General features: G+C 52.4%; 1 protein-coding gene across 6 annotated transcripts in view; it reads left to right on the top strand.

Annotated features, from left to right (window-relative positions):
• Positions 1–18,981, top strand: part of SGSM2 (small G protein signaling modulator 2) — a 32,303-nt gene that overhangs the window by 4,570 nt on the left and 8,752 nt on the right. The window contains exons 2-13 of one of the 6 annotated variants that reach the window (XM_032846686.1): positions 9,742–9,938; positions 10,444–10,631; positions 11,614–11,776; positions 12,060–12,221; positions 12,510–12,577; positions 12,680–12,825; positions 13,168–13,302; positions 13,841–13,965; positions 14,332–14,399; positions 14,604–14,764; positions 14,909–15,035; positions 16,616–16,750. In XM_032846686.1, the coding sequence (XP_032702577.1) occupies positions 11,682–11,776; positions 12,060–12,221; positions 12,510–12,577; positions 12,680–12,825; positions 13,168–13,302; positions 13,841–13,965; positions 14,332–14,399; positions 14,604–14,764; positions 14,909–15,035; positions 16,616–16,750 (1,222 nt within the window). In that variant the 5' untranslated portion in view covers positions 9,742–9,938; positions 10,444–10,631; positions 11,614–11,681. Of the gene's footprint in view, positions 1–9,741; positions 9,939–10,443; positions 10,632–11,583; positions 11,777–12,059; positions 12,222–12,509; positions 12,578–12,679; positions 12,826–13,167; positions 13,303–13,840; positions 13,966–14,331; positions 14,400–14,603; positions 14,765–14,908; positions 15,036–16,615; positions 16,751–18,981 lie in introns of all 6 variants that reach the window. The other 5 variants (XM_032846681.1, XM_032846682.1, XM_032846684.1 and 2 more) reach the window with 5 other exon arrangements.

Here is an 18,981-nt window from a genome sequence, read left to right as displayed (position 1 = left end):
TTTTTAAGATTTTATTTATTTATTTGGCAGAGAGATCACAATTAGGCAGAGAGAGGGTGGGGAAGCAGGCTCCCTGCTGAGCAGAGACCCCCCCTCACACCCCACACCCCCATGTTGTGCTCGATCCCAGGACCCTGAGATCATGACCTGAGGCCAAAGGCAGAGGCTTAACCCACTGAACCACCCAGGTGCTCCAGCTCTGGTTTATTTTTACTTTAACTTTGCAGAAAGGGTTTGTGTTTTGGGGTGCTTTCTGTGCACATCTATATTCTAATTAACCCCACCTGTGTTGCTCTGGCATCCCAGCTCTCCAAGCACTGGATTGGGTGCACAACAACATGAACTACTATAGGAGGGAAAGCCAAAAGCCCTCCTGCCTCACAAGGGGAAAAGTCCGTAATGAACCATCCCTTGCTGTGAAGACTCCTGCCTTTGCAGGGCAAGCCTTTCTACATACACTAGAGTTTTCTTGGATTTCCAGGAATTCAGGCTTCCTTTCAGCTCTCTTTCTGAGGGGACAGCTTGCCATCTCTGTGTTGTTTTCGTTGGCCTCTGAGATTGGTGTTTGAGATTTGTGGAAGGGAGGTTGTGTATTTCTGAGAGGAAGGAATGGAAGGACCAAGTAAGGGAAGGAAAACTGTTTGACAGTACTGTGGTGAAGCAGATAGAGCTGCCCACCATCAGTCTAGCAACAAATCTGAGGGTCTGCCAGGAGCCAGATCCTGTTCTCCGGATGGGGAAACAACAGTAACGAGGTCGACAGAGTCTCTGCCCCCAAGGGCTTACATTTTGTGGGGAGAGAGAAAACCAAATGCACACATAAATATATCCTGTAATAAAGGTATGAAGAAAAATAAAGCAGAGAGGTGAGGGAGAGCAGCTGGGAAGAGATGGCCTGTGAGCAGAGCCTGAGTGATAGACTGAGGAATCACGTGAATCCTGGTGCTCTGCTTACTTATGTCATCTTGGACAAGTTTCTTAACTTCTGTCACCCTTAGTTGACTCCCCTAAAAACAGGATGATGATTCCCATCTCAAGGAATTTTTATGGGGGTTGAGACGATGCATGTGAGCGTTTCTAGCGTGGTAAGAGCTCAGGAGATGTCTGTCTTTCCTTCTCTTTTGGATGTTGAGGCTGAAACTGGGTTTGGAGGATTTGAGTTCCCACAATCTTCCCTTTGGGTAAGTTTCCCAGTTCTTCGAGATGACGTTGTGATTCCCAGGTTTATGAGGAGCAATCTAATCTCACCTTTTCTCAGACAGAACCTATGTTAGGGGAGAAGCATGATAGTCTTGCAGTAAGTGGCTTTGAAGAATATTTGAACTCTACTCCTTTCCACCTGTGTTGTGTGCCCCTGACATCAGCCACTTTCTTTCATTTTCACCATAAGGGCTCTGCTGGTGGCCAATTATGCATGACTTAATTCCTTATCCAGACCACATACAACAAATACAGACAACAGAATAAAATAGCGCAAACAGCTTGTGCATGGGCGCCACACGTGGGTGGCCAAGGGGGACTAGGGGAAAGAGAGGCAGGGAGAAGAGTTGTGGGTATCCCACATTCAGGCCAATTAGGATGAGCAGCAACTGTCAGCTCTCCTCTGATCAGTACAGGGTCCCTTTTTTAAAAGATTTCATTTATTTATTTGGCAGAGAAAGATCACAAGGAGGCAGAGAGGCAGGCAGAGGGAGAGGGGGAAGCAGGCTCCCTGCTGAGCAGAGAACATGATGTGGGTCTCCATCCCAGGACCCTGAGATCATGACCTGAACCAAAGGCAGAGGCCTAACCCACTGAGCCACCCAGGTCCTCCTGCACCTTGATTTCTCTGTGGTTTCTTAAATCCCCAGGTGTAAGCTGATGTCTCCTGCCACTGCCTGCCCCCCGGAGCAAGGGGCTTTCAACCTCTTTTAAGTTTTATTTGATAAGTACCCCATGTAGGGCTCAAATGCACAACCCCAAGATCAAGAATCTCCTCTTGAGCCAGCCAGGTGCCCCGGGTGCTTTCAGCTTTCGCTTTGGGGCACCTCAAGGTTAGGGTTAAGCACTAAACTGTCCCAGATTTTGCTTTTGAACTCTGCATTTGTAATAATAATATACATGCTTAAAGAGGACGTGTTTATTGTCCCCGTCAGGGATCTGAGGGACTTCAGGCATCAACACTTGAGCACGGGAGAAGCCACCATTTCTCTGAACCTGCCCTTCCTCAGGCTCCCGGCTGGGTGTGGCTGCCTCCACAGTATTTCTGTGTGCTCTGTTCTGATTGGCCACCGAGTTTGGATTTTAACCTTTGCTGGGTAGAACAGGTTTCTGCTGGCCTGGTACAGCAGGTTCTCAAGACTCTTAATGTCTCCTCAGCACAGAAGGCATTTGGGGTGGGGGGTGCCCTGGTGGCTCAGTCTTTGGGCATCTGCCTTCAGCTCAGATCGTGATCTCAGGGTCCTGGGATCAAGCCTTCACATTGGGGCTCCCTGCTCAACAGAGAGCCTCCTTCTCTCCCTCTGCTGCTCCCCCTGCTTATGCTCGGGCTCACATTCTCTCTCTCCTCTGTCAAATAAATAAATATGTAAAATGCTTTAAAAAAAAAAAAAAAGAAAGAAAGAAAGCATTGGGGGCAGAGCCTAGGCCCAGCTCAGCTTTGCCCCTCTGTGACCAGGGTCCCCGCTCTCCCGGCACAGATCTTAGTGTGAGGATTGGTGCTTCAGGCTGAAGATGAGCCTAATGGGAGACGGGGTGGAGTCTGTGGAGCCGGGAGCGGCACCAGGGCTTTATTAACAACCGGCTCCGGCTCCCCGCTCCCCGCTCCCCCGTTGCTAAGCAGCTTTCATTAGCCTGGAAGGTCGGCCGGCTGTGGTGAACTCCTCTGGGCTGTGGTGAACTCCTCTGGGGAATGGCGACACTAACGAGCTGGGAGAGAAGCAGGTGCTGCGGCGGGATTGCCTCTCACCTGAGACGCCACAGCCAGAGCTATTTCAGCACACGCTGAGATTCAGACTCCAGGCCGTTTTTAGTCTGTGAAAGGGATTCCTTCTCTCTTCTTCCCACCCAGACTGAGTGAACAGCTCACTCTCAGGGTGTCTGGCTTCTGCCTTCCATCTGCAAAAAATCAAGTAGGAAGGAATGCCCCCCGGGAAGGGATTCCTCTCCCATGCCTTGGGATGAGGCTGAGGGCCTGTGGTGCTGGTGGTCTGTAGCCCAGACACAGTGGTGACCATGGCCAGTTACTCAGCAGCTCTGAACCCACCCCAGGAGGCTGATGGGAGCACTAACAGAGTGACACAGGGAAAACACACAGCATGGAGCCAGGTATGCATTAGGTGCTCAATAAATGTTGCTCTTATTATCATCATCACCACCACCAGCAGCAACTTTCTACTTTATTCCTCAAAATGATCCTACAGGGTGGGGGGATGGATGAAATAGGTGAAGGGGATTAAGATCACACTAATCGGGGCGCCTGGGTGGCCCGTCGTTAAGCGTCTGCCTTCGGCTCAGGTCATGATCCCAGAATCCTGGGATCGAGCCCCGCATCGGGCTCCCTGCTCAGCGGGAAGCCTGCTTCTCTCTCTCCCATTCCTCCTGCTTGTATTCCCTCTCTCGCTGTCTCTCTCTCTCTCTGAAATAAATAAATAAAAGTCTTTAAAAAAAAAAAAAAGATCACACTAACCGTGGTGATGAGCACTTACTAATGGAACTATTGAATTGTTAGGGTGTACATCTGAAACTAATGTAACACTGCACATTAATTACATTGGAATTAAAAACAGAAAATGAGGGGCGCCTGGGTGGATCAGTCATTAAGTGTCTGCCTTCTGCTCGGGTTGTGATCCCAGAGTCCTGGGATCCAGCCCCACTTGGGGCTCGCCGCTTGCCAGGAATCTTGCCTCTTCTCTCCCTCTCCCACTCTTGCTTGTGTTCCCTCTCTCTCTATGTCTCTCTCTGTCAAATAAATAATTTTTTTTTTTTTTAAAGGAAACTAGGGGCGCCTGGGTGGCTCAGTGGGTTAAAGCCTCTGCCTTCAGCTCAGGTCATGATCTCAGGGTCCTGGGATCGAGCCCCGAGTCGGGCTCTCTGCTCGGTGGGGAGCCTGCTTCCTCCTCTCTCTCTGCCTGCCTCTCTGCCTACTTGTGATCTCCATCTGTCGATTAAATAAATAAAATCTTAAAAAAAAAATAAAAAGGAAACTAATCCCTTATCATATATGGTTTGCAATATTTTTTTAAAGAAAGAAAGTTTTACTAATTTTGTAGGTGCAATAAGTTATTACATACATCTTTTAAAAAAAGTCTTTTATAGATATGTATTGAAATAGTCATAGATAAAAATATATGATATCTAAAATTTACTTCAGGATGATCTGGGGATAAGTGAAAAAGTGGTTAGAGATGGTATAGCTGAAACAAGATGGGTCATGACTTGACCATTGCTTGGATTAGGTGATAGGTACATGGTGTTCATTTTGTCATTCTTTTTAATTTGTATATATTTGGAATTTTCCATAATGAAGTTAAAAAAAAAAGGGTCGCCTGGATAGCTCAGTGGTTAAGGGTCTGCCTTCGGCTGGTGATCCCACCTTTCTGGGGTCGAGCCCTGCATTGGGCTCACTATGCAGGGAACCTGCTTCTCCTTCTCCCACTCCTCCTGCTTGTGTTCCCTCTCTTGCTGTGTCTCTGTCAAATAAATAAATAAAATCCTTTAAAAAATTAAAGTAAATAAAAGGAGGAGGAAGAGATATAGTGAGTAACGACAACTCTCCTGAGAAATTTTTCATAAAGGGGAGCAGCTAAATGGCTCAATACTTGAATGGGGATATAGGACCAAGGGTGGTGGTTTTTGTTTTTTGGTTTTTTTTTGTTTTTTGTTTCTTGAGTTGGAGAAGCTACAGAATATTTATGTGCAAATGGGGAGAACCTAATAGGGAAACATTAAAGATATAGGGAAGGGAAGTGATGTTTGCTGGAATCATGTCCTTGAGAGGTGAAAGGGGCTGAAACCCAGTATGTTGGTGGACAGAGTACTGTAGAGAACAGCACAGCCAGACCATCTGGAGGGACAGGAGAGAAGGCAGGGGTTGGGCCTGAGGTGTGGGGAAGAAAGGCACCAATGTGAATGATACCTTCTGGGTACTTGAGAAGTAATAAAGGAGACTTTTGTACCTCTGCATAGCCTGTTGCTTGTAGTCACTCAAAACCTATTGAGATGGGACCTGTTCTCTTCCCTCATTGCAGCTGAAGCTCAGAGAGATTTAGCGGTTTGCACAAAGTCAAATAGCTAGTAGGAATCCCTATCCCTCTTGCTCCAAAGCCCGTGCTACCCAGGGATGGGTCTGCTTGTGTGGCCTACCTCGGAGAGAGCCTTGAGGTTGGGGCATTGAGTTGCAGTTGGCCCCTGTGGAGACATGGCTGGTTCATGTCACCAAGCAGTGGACTTGGGGTATTCAGGGATACTCTGGGAGACAGTGGATCCCTTGCTGAGCTGAGTGAGGCCAGCTCTGGCCTGCTTCCCTGCAAAGCCACTGTGAGTGCTGTACTCACAGATTCTGCCCTATGTCTCCATCAGGGCAAATAAGATAGGTATATGTGGTAGGAATTTCATTTTCCTCACCTGCCGGGTTCTGGACTATCAGGGCCGTGCTTTCTCCTCACACTGAAAGCCTGAATGGGAGCGTTGCTTTCTTGTCTTAGGGCACTGAACAGGGCCGAGTGCCCCGGAAAGCTGAAGCAGTCAGCGTCACTAGTGCCAGCTGAGAGAAAATATACTCTAGTTACCATAGAAATGCTCATTCCGGGTGTAAGTAGCTGTTACAGATCGATGGGTGGAAATAGCCAGCTGGGGAAGTGGGGAGGAGAGAGATAAATGATGCCTACCCTCTCCCCTTTGCCCTTCCCACTTCATCTGCTACATTCAAAATACTGATTTCTCCCCTTGGCAGTTGGAGGAAGTTCCTACTTAAAAAAAAGGCTGCCCATCCCACCTGTTCCTTTATCTCCAGGGAGGGTGCTGTTCTCCTGGCAGTCCTGATTCCACCATCCAAGCCATTCAGCTTTTATTATTTATTTATTTATTTACTTACTTATTTATTTTGCCATTCAGCTTTTAAATATTCTGCTCCAGGGGCACCTGGCTGTCTCAGTGGAGTGTGAGTCTCTTGATCTTGGGGTCATGAGTTTGAGCCCCATGTGCAGCATAGAGCTTACTTTAAAAATATTTTTTAGAGGCGTCTGGGTAGCTCAATGAGTTAAGCCTCTGCCTTCGGCTCAGGTCACGATCTCAGGGTCCTGGGATCGAGCCCCGCATTGGGTTCTCTGCTCAGCAGGGAGCCTGTTTCCCCCTCTCTCTCTCTGCATGCCTCTCTGCCTACTTGTGGTCTCTCTCTCTCCGTCAAAATAAATAAAATCTTTAAATAAATATATAAAATATTTTTTAAGGGGCACCTGGGTGGCTCAGTCGGTCAAGTATTTACCTTCAGCTTGGGTCATGATCCCAGGATCCTGCGATCGAGTCCCGTGTCCAGCTCCCTACTCATCAGGGAGTCGGCCCCAACCCCTGCTCATGCTCATGTGCGTGCTCTCTCTCTCTCAAATAAATAAAATATTTTAAAAATTTTACTAATAAAATTTTAAAAACAAAATTCTGCTCTAAGTAGTATCCTCAAAAATTCCAGGATCCAAACCAGCCACCTGTGGCTGACTGCTCCATTCAGCACCATCCTCACTTGGGTTCTCTATGGAGACTACAACCAAACACCCCCATTGCACAGATGGCAGCCAGCATAGGTGGGGGAGCAGAAATTACTTGCCACACCTGTTCTTCCCATTACCAGCCCTTCGTGGCTCAGAGCCTTGGGCTTAGCCTTCACGTCAGACTGTGCTAGCTCTGGATGCAGTGTCCCTACATCTTAACCAACTGGCCTGGTTCTCTGAAGGACATTCAGTTGATCCCCCAATTACCAGGCCCCTTGGCTGCTGAGCACAGTTTTAAACATAGGTATGTGTGTGAGAGCCAGGGTTGTTGCTGAGGTTCCCTGGGCTGATTGAGGATCCTTCTCAACCACTGCTCCTGTCCTGGGGAGCCATAGTTTTAGGCCATTCTTATGGCCCCTTGAGCTACCTCAGCTTGTCTCACCAGTTGAATGGTTTCTCTGGTCTTTGGCTAAGCTCAGTAGAGCCCATGTGCTCTTGGGACGGTGGGGAACGAAGCCAGTTGGGAGGGATTACTGAGGGAGCTGGTGAAGAACTGGGTGCCCATGGACAGACCCAGCCTTTTTGGGTTTTGTGAGTTTTGGTTCACCTCCAGGCTAGAGAAAGTATCTCGCGTCATCTCATTATAGAATCACAGGATCTGGGTTGGAATGGTCACCTGTTTAATTATTATAATTAGTATTCTGATGGGGTACTATGTTACCTGGTTCAAAAATCAAAAGTGTACAAAAAGTGTACAGTGTAAAGTTTACTCCTTTACCTGGCTCTGTTCACCCACTTTCCCTCCACTCACCCATTTGCACACAGGTAACTGCTACCACTTTTTGTTTCTTATGCATCCTTCCAGAATTTTTTATCCTAGTAATAGAAATTATATTCTTTGTTTCCCATACACACACCCTTTTTGTAACAAAAAGGTATTCAGTCATACTTCTTGCTTTAGGGGACATTTCACTGTTAGTTCCTAGAAAACACTCATTTTCAGAGCTGTAGAATAATCCGTTGTATGAATATACCATATTTACTTAACCCGTTCCCGTTGATGGACACGAGGATAGTTTCCAGTCTCTTGCTGTTGTAACTAAGTAATCTTGCAATGATATCTGTAGACTAGATTCTCAGAAGAGGGGTTACCGGGTCCGAGGTTATTTGCACTACTGAGAGAGAGTGCCACACTGCCTGCAGAGGAGCAGAGAAGGGAAAGTCAGCCCTCCACACAGCAAGGTCTGAGAAGATTCAGCAACTTCCTGGGTCCCTTCCATCTCTGTATACCAATGTCTCCTCTTCTAAATTGGATTCCTTGGAATGGTTAAATCAGTATGTAAGGATTTGTGGGAGGGAGTCCTCGAGGAGTCTCTTAGCACTTCTGGTCTTCAGCCCATTTAGCATTGGTTAAGCCCCATAACTTAGTAGATGTTATTGGAACATTAGAGGCTGGTGAGGGAAAGTTCCAGGGCTAGTCATGGCCTGTAATTCCCAGCTTTTCCCTGCAAAGATGATGCCAGACCTTTTGGGAGAGATGTCCACAGCAAGGCTTGTAGTTCTTGTCGTTCCCCAAGGCTGCTTGTCAGTGGGATGGAATAACAGAACGGAGAGGGTTCCGTGGGCTCAGCTGGCACCATGGCTCCAAAGTTCTACTGGAAGACCAAGGTGAGGAGAGAGAGGGTTGTGCTTATGGAACCACGTCTGTTTGTGTGTTTTGATTTATTCACCCAAACCTTTCCACTCCAACCAATGACCAAAAATAGTATTGATTTATGTTACTTAGTATATATTTGTCCCATATGACACAAGCTAGACGATGTCAGGGATGTCTCATCCCTCTTCTGGTGGACCCAGAGTGGCTATAGGTAGTACCAGGACCCAGTGGAACTGGGGGTCTCGAGCCTTCACTTAGAAGGAGAATGGGTTGGGCTGACTTGGTGCTTAAGCCACGATAGGCATCTCCTGCCACAGCCTTCCACCCTGGGGAGGGGTCATGGTGGCAGCATGAGGCAGAAAGTGGAATAAAGTGCTGGAGTTCTGCTTGGTGCTCTGGGCCTTCAGTCAGGAAAGGCAAAGCATGGACGTCTGGATGGCTTCTCCCAGGAAAGGGTGCTTGATAGTCTGTGAGAGGCCCTCCCTGGGCAGCGAGGGCAGCAGGAGAATTGGACTTCATTGCTGATGGTTCTGCAACTGAGTTCTGAGTGGTGTTCACTGTACACTGTGGGGCAGGGAGAGTCTTTGTACTTGTACCTCTGAGTTTCGACCTGTGGAACTATCTGTGGTTCAGCTCAACCCAAAAGTATTAAAGCAGGGATTCTAAAGCTTTTGGGGGTCAAGTACCCCTTTTAGAAGCTAAAAATCATGGATACTTTATCTGGAAAAATACTCACATAAGCATGCTGGAGCACACCAGTGATTTTGTATGCAATATTTGTGGGTCTTTGGAAGGCACAGAAGCTCACCTACAAACCCTCTTAGGATAGTAGTTCTCAGTTATCATTAGAGTTATTGTTACTACTATTGTGCCTACGTGCTGCACGCAATAATTTTCATTGCATGTGCTGACATCGGTGGAGGGTGGGCCGACAGCCCTGTGGGGATGGGGAAGGACAAGTGCAGTTTGAACAGTCAGTGGCCAAGGAGTGCATGGCTGGGTTAAGAATACCTGGCATAGAGGGTCATTTACGTTGCTTGGAAGGTAGAGAGTTGCGAGGGATTTCTTCTTCCCCAGACATTTCCTGGCACCTTGCCTGCATTCCGTAGAAGGAACTTAGGGGCTATGCCATGAGCAGGAGAGTACTGGGCATGATGTCTGGGTTTCTCTTAAGATTCTCTACTTGCAGTATTTCCCTCTGCTCACCCCGGAGAACCCTAACACCTGTGCCCAGAGGCTTCCTGAGAGTGTGGGTGCGGCCCGGCGGGTAGAAGCACAACTACCTGCAAGTCCCGGCTCCCCAGCCTGGCTGCATTTGCAATCTCCTGGGGAAGGTGGGAAGGCTAATGACTCATTATGCCAGCAGTTAGTCACATTACTGAGGCGCATGATTCCCTCTAGGACTGGTGCCACCTGCTGCCACTCTGGTCACATTCAATGCTGCTTCTCTCCCCCCGAAACGGGGAGTGCAACCCCAGGGAATGGTCACCACTTTCCTATTGGTGCTGCAACCCCAGGATCAAGAGACCGGGTCTCACTCACCTGTGCACAGGGCCACACAGAACCTCCAGGGACCAAGGGGACAGCCATGGAGTAGAGTATATGGACACTTAAGGAGAGATTCTCCCACATGCACCATATACACATGATATGTGCAGGTATATCCGTCTGTATACACATGTGCACACACATGTGTGCACATGCTGGGAGGGAAAGGCTGTGCCTTGTAAAATAAAGTCCTCTGAGACCTGAGCAGTGAAGAGCCCAGTAGGAAGCTCCTAGGAGAGGGAGGGTCCTGCCTTATTTCCCCTGGGTCAGACCTACAGGTTGGTCCCCAGGACTCTTTCCAACCTCTTGACTTCAATACAAGAGAGGGTCAGACACAACTCATAGGACAGCAGTGACTGCCTGTAAGTACTGAAAATGAGAACAAAAACCAGAGAGAGCCTGGGATCAGTGGTTATTTCCCAAGGCCAGGCTTCATATTCTAATGACCCTAGGCACAGTCAAGCTGATGGGACCTTAATTCCCCTCTTCCTGAGAGAACAGCATCTCCACCTACCTCTGGGCAGCCTGTGATTCCCTCTCTCCTCTTCCTGCCAGGGAGAGTCTTGCAAAAACCCAGCCCTTGCAGGTTAACCGTGGAACAGGATCTCGCTAAAAAGGGTTGAGGACTCAGGCACCCGACAAAGACAGAGTACCTCCTCCGTGCCAGACTAATGCAAGGACTTTACTCAGTTCATCCTGTGTGATGTTTCATGCCAGTCCTAAGAAGTAGCCCCATTTCGTAGGTGAAAACAGGCTCAGTGTTTTCCCCCATGTTTCCCTGGTCATGTGCTAAGCTCCAGACCCTGCTCTGACTCCCACCTCCGTCATAGCACTGTTGTCAGTCCATATAGAAAGAACACCCGTGTGACATGAGGGGACCCCTCTTTCTTCCACCTATGGGGCCCCCCAACACACCCGGAAGAAGTGAAAGGGCCTGGGCCAGGGTTTAAGATCCTGGATCGTGGTTCTGGCTCTGCCACTGAATGACTATGATCAACTCCCTTCCTCTTTCTGGGCCTTTCCCTCCTCATAATGGGTGAGCACCCCCCATTCATACTAATATTTTTAGACTCTGCACATGCCTGGGGCAACTTCCCACTCTTTCCCCCCAAGTCCTTCTTTCCTTTCTGCAGGATCCAGATGGGGGGAATAAACTAGCCCCTAAAAACATGAATGAGTAAAGGGAAATCCTGCCAGCATGGGAAATAGAAATCTCTCGCTCTCGGCTGCAGGGCTCATCAATAATTCAGGAGCTGTTGTTGGGTCTGATCTCTGCCGTGGCCTCATCAATATTTCACCTCCTTCCCAGAGCCCTTTTCCTTAGCAACCACATCGTCCATGCTTTCCGGGAGGGCTGCCAGGCTGTGTGCTCCCTGCATCCCCTGTCCTGTCGGGACTGTCCATGCTTGACCTTGGTGGGGGAGGAGCCACTGGAACTGGCAGCTTTGGTCCTCACAGTCCTGGGGTAGTACTGCACACAGGAGGCATGTACACACCAGGCAAGGACAGGGAGAGGGATGTTATGGCATGTCAGCCCCTGAAGGTCCACACTGGGAAGGGTCGGAGAGACAGGGAGGGGAATTTCGGAAGGAGGTTGGGGCATATGGTCCTGGTCTGCCCCTCTCCCTCATCCCAGCATGGGTCAGGGCCTGCCGGTACTCCGTACTCCACTCTCCCTTTCCCCCTTGCACCCAGGCTCAGGTGCTGGTTTTCTCTGCGGCTCAGGTGCAGTGGAGGCTTGCCTCCTACATCAGCTGAGACGGCGTGCTGCCGGCTTCCTGCGCAGTGACAAGATGGCCGCCCTGTTCACCAAGGTGGGGAAGACGTGCCCAGTGGCTGGGGAGATTTGCCACAAGGTACAGGAGCTACAGCAACAAGTAGAGAGCAGGTGAGCCCTGGCCTTGCTCCTCCCATCACACCCCTCTGCTCCTTGCACTTGGCATTTGCTGCTTCCCAGGCTGGATTCCTGGGCTCATTTTTTGCAGGGTCCCTGGGGTGAAAGACCAGTCTCAGGGTGGGGGTTGGCTCCTTTTGGACACAAGCCCCCATGTCAACCCCTCATCTTCGTTATTCCTCTGGGTTCTTGTGGCACCAAACTCTGCTCCTAGCGCTGCCTGTCTGGGGCTTCCCCCCAAGACCCTCCATTTCTGAAGCCCACCATCTCTTTGCAGGAAACCCTCAGCAGGCAACCAGGATGCCCTGCGGAGACAGGGCTCTGCCGGCGGGAAGGCCCCAGCACTCAGCCTGCAGGCCTTAAAGCACATATGGGTGCGCACAGCACTCATCGAGAAAGTGCTGGACAGGGTCATGCAGTACCTGGTAGAGAACTGCAGGTGACTGCCCCATCCCCCAAGCAGCCCCTCCCTGGGGCTCACCTCCTGAGCAGTCCTTCAGCCCCATCCTTCAGCATGCGTGATTGTCCCCAGCAGTGTCTAGGCATGCCCCATCTTCCCCTCTCTCATCCGGAAAGCATAGACCACACTGCGCTCCCCACAGAGCTCAGTCCTTGTGGACTCATTTCTTATTAGTGACTCCCATGAAAGGGTCTTTGTGGGGATGTCCATACTTGGTCGGCTTGACTGTCCTGGAATGACCCCCCTGTCTGTCTCTCCCCCTGGCAGCAAGTACTACGAGAAGGAGGCGTTACTGTCAGATCCTGTGTTTGGCCCCATCTTGGCCTCTCTTCTAGGTGAGCCTGAGAGCAGAGAAGCCTGTGCTGGGCCGGCCGGTGGGGACTGAGGGGCAGGTGCTGAAGGGGCCCCATCAGAGCTAACTGTCCCTGTCTCCACAGTGGGACCCTGTGCCTTGGAGTATACCAAGCTCAAGACGGCTGATCACTACTGGACTGACCCGTCCGCGGATGAGCTGGTCCAGAGGCACCGTATCCGGGGTCCCCCTAATCGCCAGGACTCCCCTGCAAAGCGCCCAGCCCTCGGAGTAGGTATCCCTCTCCCCACCCCTTATACTTATCCAGGCTATGTCCATGGCCCTGTAGGAAAGGGCGGCTTGGCCTCTGTGTTCTTGCAGACACAGGCTGGACCTTAGAGATGCATCAAGGTCATGGCTACTGCAGGAGAGGAGAGCCTTTTATCCCTGCTGGCACTCACATAAACGCCAGGAGCACACCAGTGGCTCGTGGCTGGAGGGCGGAGGGTGGCCGAGAGCAGACCCGGGACAGAATGGACCCCTGGGTCAGTTAGAGAGGGTCTGTGTGGAAACCTCGTGTTGTCTGAGGCAGATATCCTGGGGCTGCGGGCTGAGCTGTGCCTTCCTGTTTAGATCCGGAAGCGGCATTCGAGTGGCAGCGCGGCAGAGGACAGGCTGGCTGCCTGTGCCCGTGAGTACGTGGAGTCCCTGCACCAGAATTCAAGGACGCGGCTTCTCTACGGCAAGAACAACGTGCTGGTGCAGCCGGTAAGAAAACTGAATGCCCTCTTCTCCCTCTTCAGAAAGGCCCAGGACTGGAACCTTCCAGTCACATGTGTCCCCTTCCTCAGGGGCTTGACTATAGAGAAGCAAGTGGGACCTCCCGCTCCCCCTTACTTTGCCCTCATATGCCCTGTGTCCAGCACGGAGCTGGCAGCCACCGACTCTGTTAGTTAGCATCTGCACTGCTAACTGAGAAGCAGGCTCTCCGAAGGTGGGAATGGCAGCCGGATGGCAGGATGAACTCCTGGCTTGGGTATGGCTGGCCCAGGACATACCTGGTATCCAGGAGGCTGACAGAACAGAGAACAGAGCCAGTAGCCCCAGGCCAGCCAGGGAGAGGAGGGACCCCCATCTGCATGCAGCTCATGTTCTCCCCTCCTTCCTCCTGGCCTCCATTCCGGGGTCCTGGGACTGTGCTAGCTCAGGCTCCCCAGCTCCCGCCTGGAGCTTAGGTCTCAGAGGCCTCTCCTGGGAGTCTTAGCACCTTGTTACCTCTGCCTTCTGCTGTGTTTCCTCCCCACAGAAGGAGGACATGGAGGCCGTCCCTGGCTACCTCTCCCTGCACCAGGCTGCAGAGAGCCTAACTCTGAAGTGGACCCCCAACCAGCTCATGAACGGGACTCTGGGGGACTCCGAGCTGGAGAAAAGGTGGGGGCTCTGGGACTCCAGGCAGGGGGTGCACAGACTCCGCTTGCTCCAGGAGGTAGGCGTCACTCCTTATCCTGATGCCAAGAATTGCAGGAATAGGCTGCCCAGAGAGAGTCCCAAGCTCTCTAAGATCAAGCCAGGCCTGGGCATGAAGAGGTTGGCCTGAGCCAAGCTCGCGAGGCAGCTGAGACTGCCAGGCTCTGTGCCATGACAGCACAGGCCCAGATGGACATGCCTGGGCGAGGTCACTTCTCGGCCACAGTCCTCCTGTCTTCAGGGTCATTTCACAGGTTTTGGCGGTGGGAAATGAAGAAAGTGGGATGACGGGTCTCGTGACACAGTGACATCGATCTGGTTGCTTTCCAGCGTTTACTGGGACTATGCCCTGGTTGTTCCCTTCAGTCAGATCGTCTGCATCCACTGCCACCAGCAAAGTGAGCCTCCCTTGTCCTGGGCACAGGGTTGAGGACAGAAAGAGACAGCCCCTTCCCGGCCACATGCTGTACAGGGCCCATTGGGTGTCCTGGCCTCCTCCCGTCATGCCCATGCGTCCAGTCGGGAGGCTTGGCTGACTGGGTTGTGGTGGTGACCACGGGGTCTTGGAGGCCCAGCCTCACCCGTGTGCGTACACCCCACAGAGAGTGGTGGCACGCTCGTGCTGGTGAGCCAGGATGGCATCCAGAGGCCCCCGCTGCACTTCCCACAGGGAGGCCACCTGCTTTCCTTTCTGTCCTGCCTGGAGAATGGGCTGCTGCCCCGAGGACAGCTAGAGCCCCCGCTCTGGACCCAGCAGGGGAAGGTACCTCAGGGCTCGGGATGTGTGAGGGGGGCTCTCTGCTCACTTCCTTCCTTTCCACACTGGAGTTCTTAGCGTCTCCCTAGGGCAGGACCAGGGATCAGACCTGCTCTGCACAGGCCGACCCCCCCACCCTTCCCTCCACAGGGGAAAGTGTTCCCCAAGCTACGGAAACGCAACAGCATGCGGACCATGGATATGGAGGAGATGGGCACCGGGCGGGCCACAGACTACGTGTTCCGCATCATTTACCCCGGCCACAGGCATGAGCACAGTGAGTGTCTCAACCTTCATCCGTGGAGGAAGAGAGAAAGACGCTCAGGGAGGTGGGGGAGTGCCGTGTCACCCAGGAGGGGTGGCAGGCAGGGTCCACTCACCGACCAGGCCTCTCGCCAGACCTTCCCCTGCAGATCAACCCTCTGAGAAGCTGCCTCTCTTCTACCTGGCTGTCTTCCCCCACCTTGTCACCCCAAGATACTTGCCTCAGCCAGTACTGTACAGTTTTCTCTAAGCCTTTCCTACCCTGGCCTGAGGGGGGGAAAAAAAAAAAAAGTGGTAAGACTAGAAAGGGAAGGTGGAGAACTCCATTCCTCCAGGGCCCACGGCCCGCCTGCCACAAAGCAGCCTGGGTGTAGGATCAGTGCTTCCTTTTGGATGGCGCAAGTTGTTCCTGATTCCCCAGAGCCAGAGCCCTCCTCGGACCAGCTACTGGTCAGAGGAGCTTTAGTTGGAGTAGGGTTGCACCTGAAGGTGAAACTTGGAGCTGGTCAGGGATCCTTGGTGACTGGGGTCCGAGAGATGGCTTGGCACTCGTGGGTCCTGCCCCACCTGGACACATACCACTGGGCCCATGGGGCCTGTCTACGTATCTGCCAACATCAGTGTTCCCTTTCTGGTGTGAGTGCTGCTGCTCTCTGTAGGTTTCTCTGGGCCAGACTCCCCAGTCTTGGGATAAGCTCAGGGAATTATGAGCACAGAGCATTTTTTGCCAACTGGGCCACCTGGTTCCTAAATTTCCTAACTTGTGCCAATAAGCTGTCAGCAAGTTGTTTCTGCATTAGCAGACAGATGACCCAGACAGCAAACACAGAGCCGTAGCCCAGATAGCCCCAATAGGCCTGATGGACATGAGCCACGGGGGGGCCGTTGGACTCCCCTCCCAGAGGTGCTTAACTAGGAGCCACGCCTATGTCAGAACGTGTTTGCAAACCTGCCATTTAATCTTGGGCTGCTGCTCAGCTGAGATGACCCACGTCCCCTCTTTAAGCCTTGGCATCTCTTAGTTCTGGTCACTTTGCTTTAAGGACTGTGTCCCCAGAGGGCAAGCCAGGGTACCCAGGAACTGAAACCCAATGGAGTCACTCAGGCTTCTCGTATGCAGCTCTGGGCAAACCTTGACGAAGTTTGGATTTACAGTCTCAGGAGGGGGATTTGGGGTAATCTGCAGATTTGGTTCAGCCTGACCATGACGTGATCTGGAGAACGATCAGGATCCGTCTGCCAGCAGTCGTGCCAGCTCTGGCCAGGGCTGGGGAACTCCTGAGCTGCCTGCCTGTCCCCACTGGTCCCTGTCTTTCACTCCCCTTGCTCCCCCGTTAGTTCTCCGTCTTCTGTTCTTCGTAGACAGGGTCTCCTCCCATGGAGCTCTGGAGCTGCCACCTTGCCCTCACTCTCTTCCACACTGTCCCCAGTAAATCATTCAGAGAGCTCTCGGTCCCCCAGCCTGTTCTCAGCGCCAGCAGGTTCAAGGCGACCCAGACTCTCTGGCCCCCTGCCTGCAAGGAGGGAGTCTGGTGCCTCCCACCAGGACCAGGTGCTCATGCCTCTGCCTCTCTCGCTGTTCTCTTTGAGCAGTCACTATTAACTACCACCACCTAGCGGCCAGCCGCGCGGCCTCGGTGGACGATGATGAGGAAGAGGAGGATAAACTGCACGCGATGCTCTCAATGATCTGCTCGCGGAACCTCACAGCTCCCAATCCGATGAAAGGTTTTTATCCCTGCCCCGCCCCCGCCCCACCCCGCCCCGCCCCGCCCCCTGGCCCACCTGCCACCCTCTGCAGGGGCTCGGCCGGCAGTGTTGGCGTTATGAGACTGGGGTGGTCCCCCATCAGGAAGCAGGTCAGGGAGGGTGGAAAGAGGCGCTGGCAAGAAGAGGGGATGGTACAAAGAGCAGGGGGCTCTGGGCTCCCCATCGAGTCTGTAAGGGAGAGGGCTTCATGCCCGAGAGGGAGGATCCTCTGGTAGGAAGATCAGACCATCTGGTTGCCTCTCAGGAACCCCGAATGTCTTTCCAAGCGCTGTACCTGGGGGTCATGCTGGCAAACCTGAGGCAGTGTCTCTCTCTTTCTCCCTTGCTGGCTGGGAAGACTGGCCTCCTGGCCCTGTACCTCTGACTTGTGACTTAACAGAAACAGGATAGAGGTACAGGCCCCTCCCCAGCAGGGGTGAGGGCTCGACAGCTCACCTGAATGAGTCCCTGGCTCAGGCGAGGGGTTGGAGCCACAGCGGAAGGGGACCCAGGGCTGGGTTTACCCAGCAAGGCTGATGGCTCCTGCAGGTACTACCTGCTGTCTCAGCATGCATTCTAGAAATAAACGCACCAGAGATCTAAGACAGGTGTTTCCCACCCTCCCAGACCTCAGAGCCACTGATCACAGAGGAGGTCCCTTCATTGTAAACGACCCAGCACAGTGCCTAGAGCTCCTTGGCGTTGGTTCCTCTGTTCACCACCCATCCTTCTTAGCACACAGATAGGCCGGTAGAGAAGGAGAAACCCACTCTTTACAGAGTTACTCGGCCAGGTAACCTGGGAAGTCGAGGCCAGGATGCTCAAGGGAAAACCGGTTATGAAAGGGCTGGGGCCTGCTTTCTTGGAGTTCAAGGGAACTTCTCCATCCCCACCCATTCCCATGCCATAGAATTAATTTCTTCTCCCCTTTTCCTGACCCTACAGAGGGTATCTAAGAATATGTGACATGCCCTTTATGCTTCCACAAACTTCTGCCAAACAGCCCAGTTCCTTAGCCCAGACACCAAATCAGCAATGAGCACCCCCCACCTCCACTCCCTGGGAAACTAAGTCTGTGGCCTAGCATCCACCTAGCACACCCTCAGCACAGCCCTAGCAGCTGCCCCCTCTCTGCCACATGCCTGCCCTTGTGCCTTGCCTCCCTTGTAGCCCTCCTGGACAGGTCCCCCTGGTAGGAGTGCAAGGGAGCCTCACTTCTGATATTGTCTGCACACAGCTCGCCATCTGGTTCCTTGCAAACCTGGGCTCGGGGCTGCTTATTTACAGGCTAAGGTATTTGGAGCAGTGTAGGAAGGCTGAGTCAGGAAGGACAAGGATCCTTTTCCTACAGCATGAGCGGATATCAGGCTGGAGGCTTGGGGGGGTTCCCACAGAGCCCCTGTCTTGGCAGACTTGGCGGTAGGAAGCCCAACCCTGACCAGTCTTAGGGCTAAGGCTTCCAGGGTCAGAGAAGCCCCCGTGCCTATGGAGCCCAGAGGCCTCAGGCCTTGTCTGGGCTTCCTCTTGGGGGAACTCGGGAACCAGATCAACCCAGTATGCAGGCCCTGGGCCCCAGGTACTTGGGGAGAGGAGAGGAGGCAGGAGAGGGGAATTGGCAGGTGGTTGGGGTTGTGATGGGAGCCCCTACCCCCGCCCTAGTCCGTAATGACAACACTGTCGAGTCCGTGAGTCCGTTCTACTAGCCGTTGCTTTTCAGGCCTGCCACATGCTTGACTTGTGCATGTGAATCAAGGGGCGGGTGTCCAGACTCTCCTCCCCCTCCCCCCACTTCTCCTCCTCCTCCTGCTACCTCCCCACAGAGCAGAGATGCTGTTCACTCTAATTCTGCTCCAGGCCAGGCACCTTTCACTCGGAGTCTTAGGGGCTGTGGGGTTCAACCATCCTGATCGTTTTTGCTTCAAACTTTCCTCATGCTCAGAGGAGAGAGTCAGAGTCAAAGCTGGCCCAGCAGATCCCCCAATCCCCCCCGTGTCCAGCCTGCTGCCCCTCACCCAGTCACTCCAGAGCTCCAGCTGTCTGCACTGGGTTAATTCAGAGATGCAGTGTTCAATGCTGGCTGGTTCAGCTCCTTCCTGGAGAATTAAGGTGAAGAGCATTGACCCAGGAGTCTTGCCTTGGTTGGGCCCTACTTTTTGGGCATGAGCTTGTTTCCCTATGTGCCCACCGTTCATCCTCTGCACCTGTCACGC

This window comes from Lontra canadensis, unplaced genomic scaffold, assembly GCF_010015895.1.
Source record: "Lontra canadensis isolate GAN:19392208 unplaced genomic scaffold, GSC_riverotter_1.0 scaffold180, whole genome shotgun sequence".
NCBI lineage: Eukaryota > Metazoa > Chordata > Mammalia > Carnivora > Mustelidae > Lontra > Lontra canadensis.
This window is presented reverse-complemented; position numbering and strand designations above follow the sequence as displayed.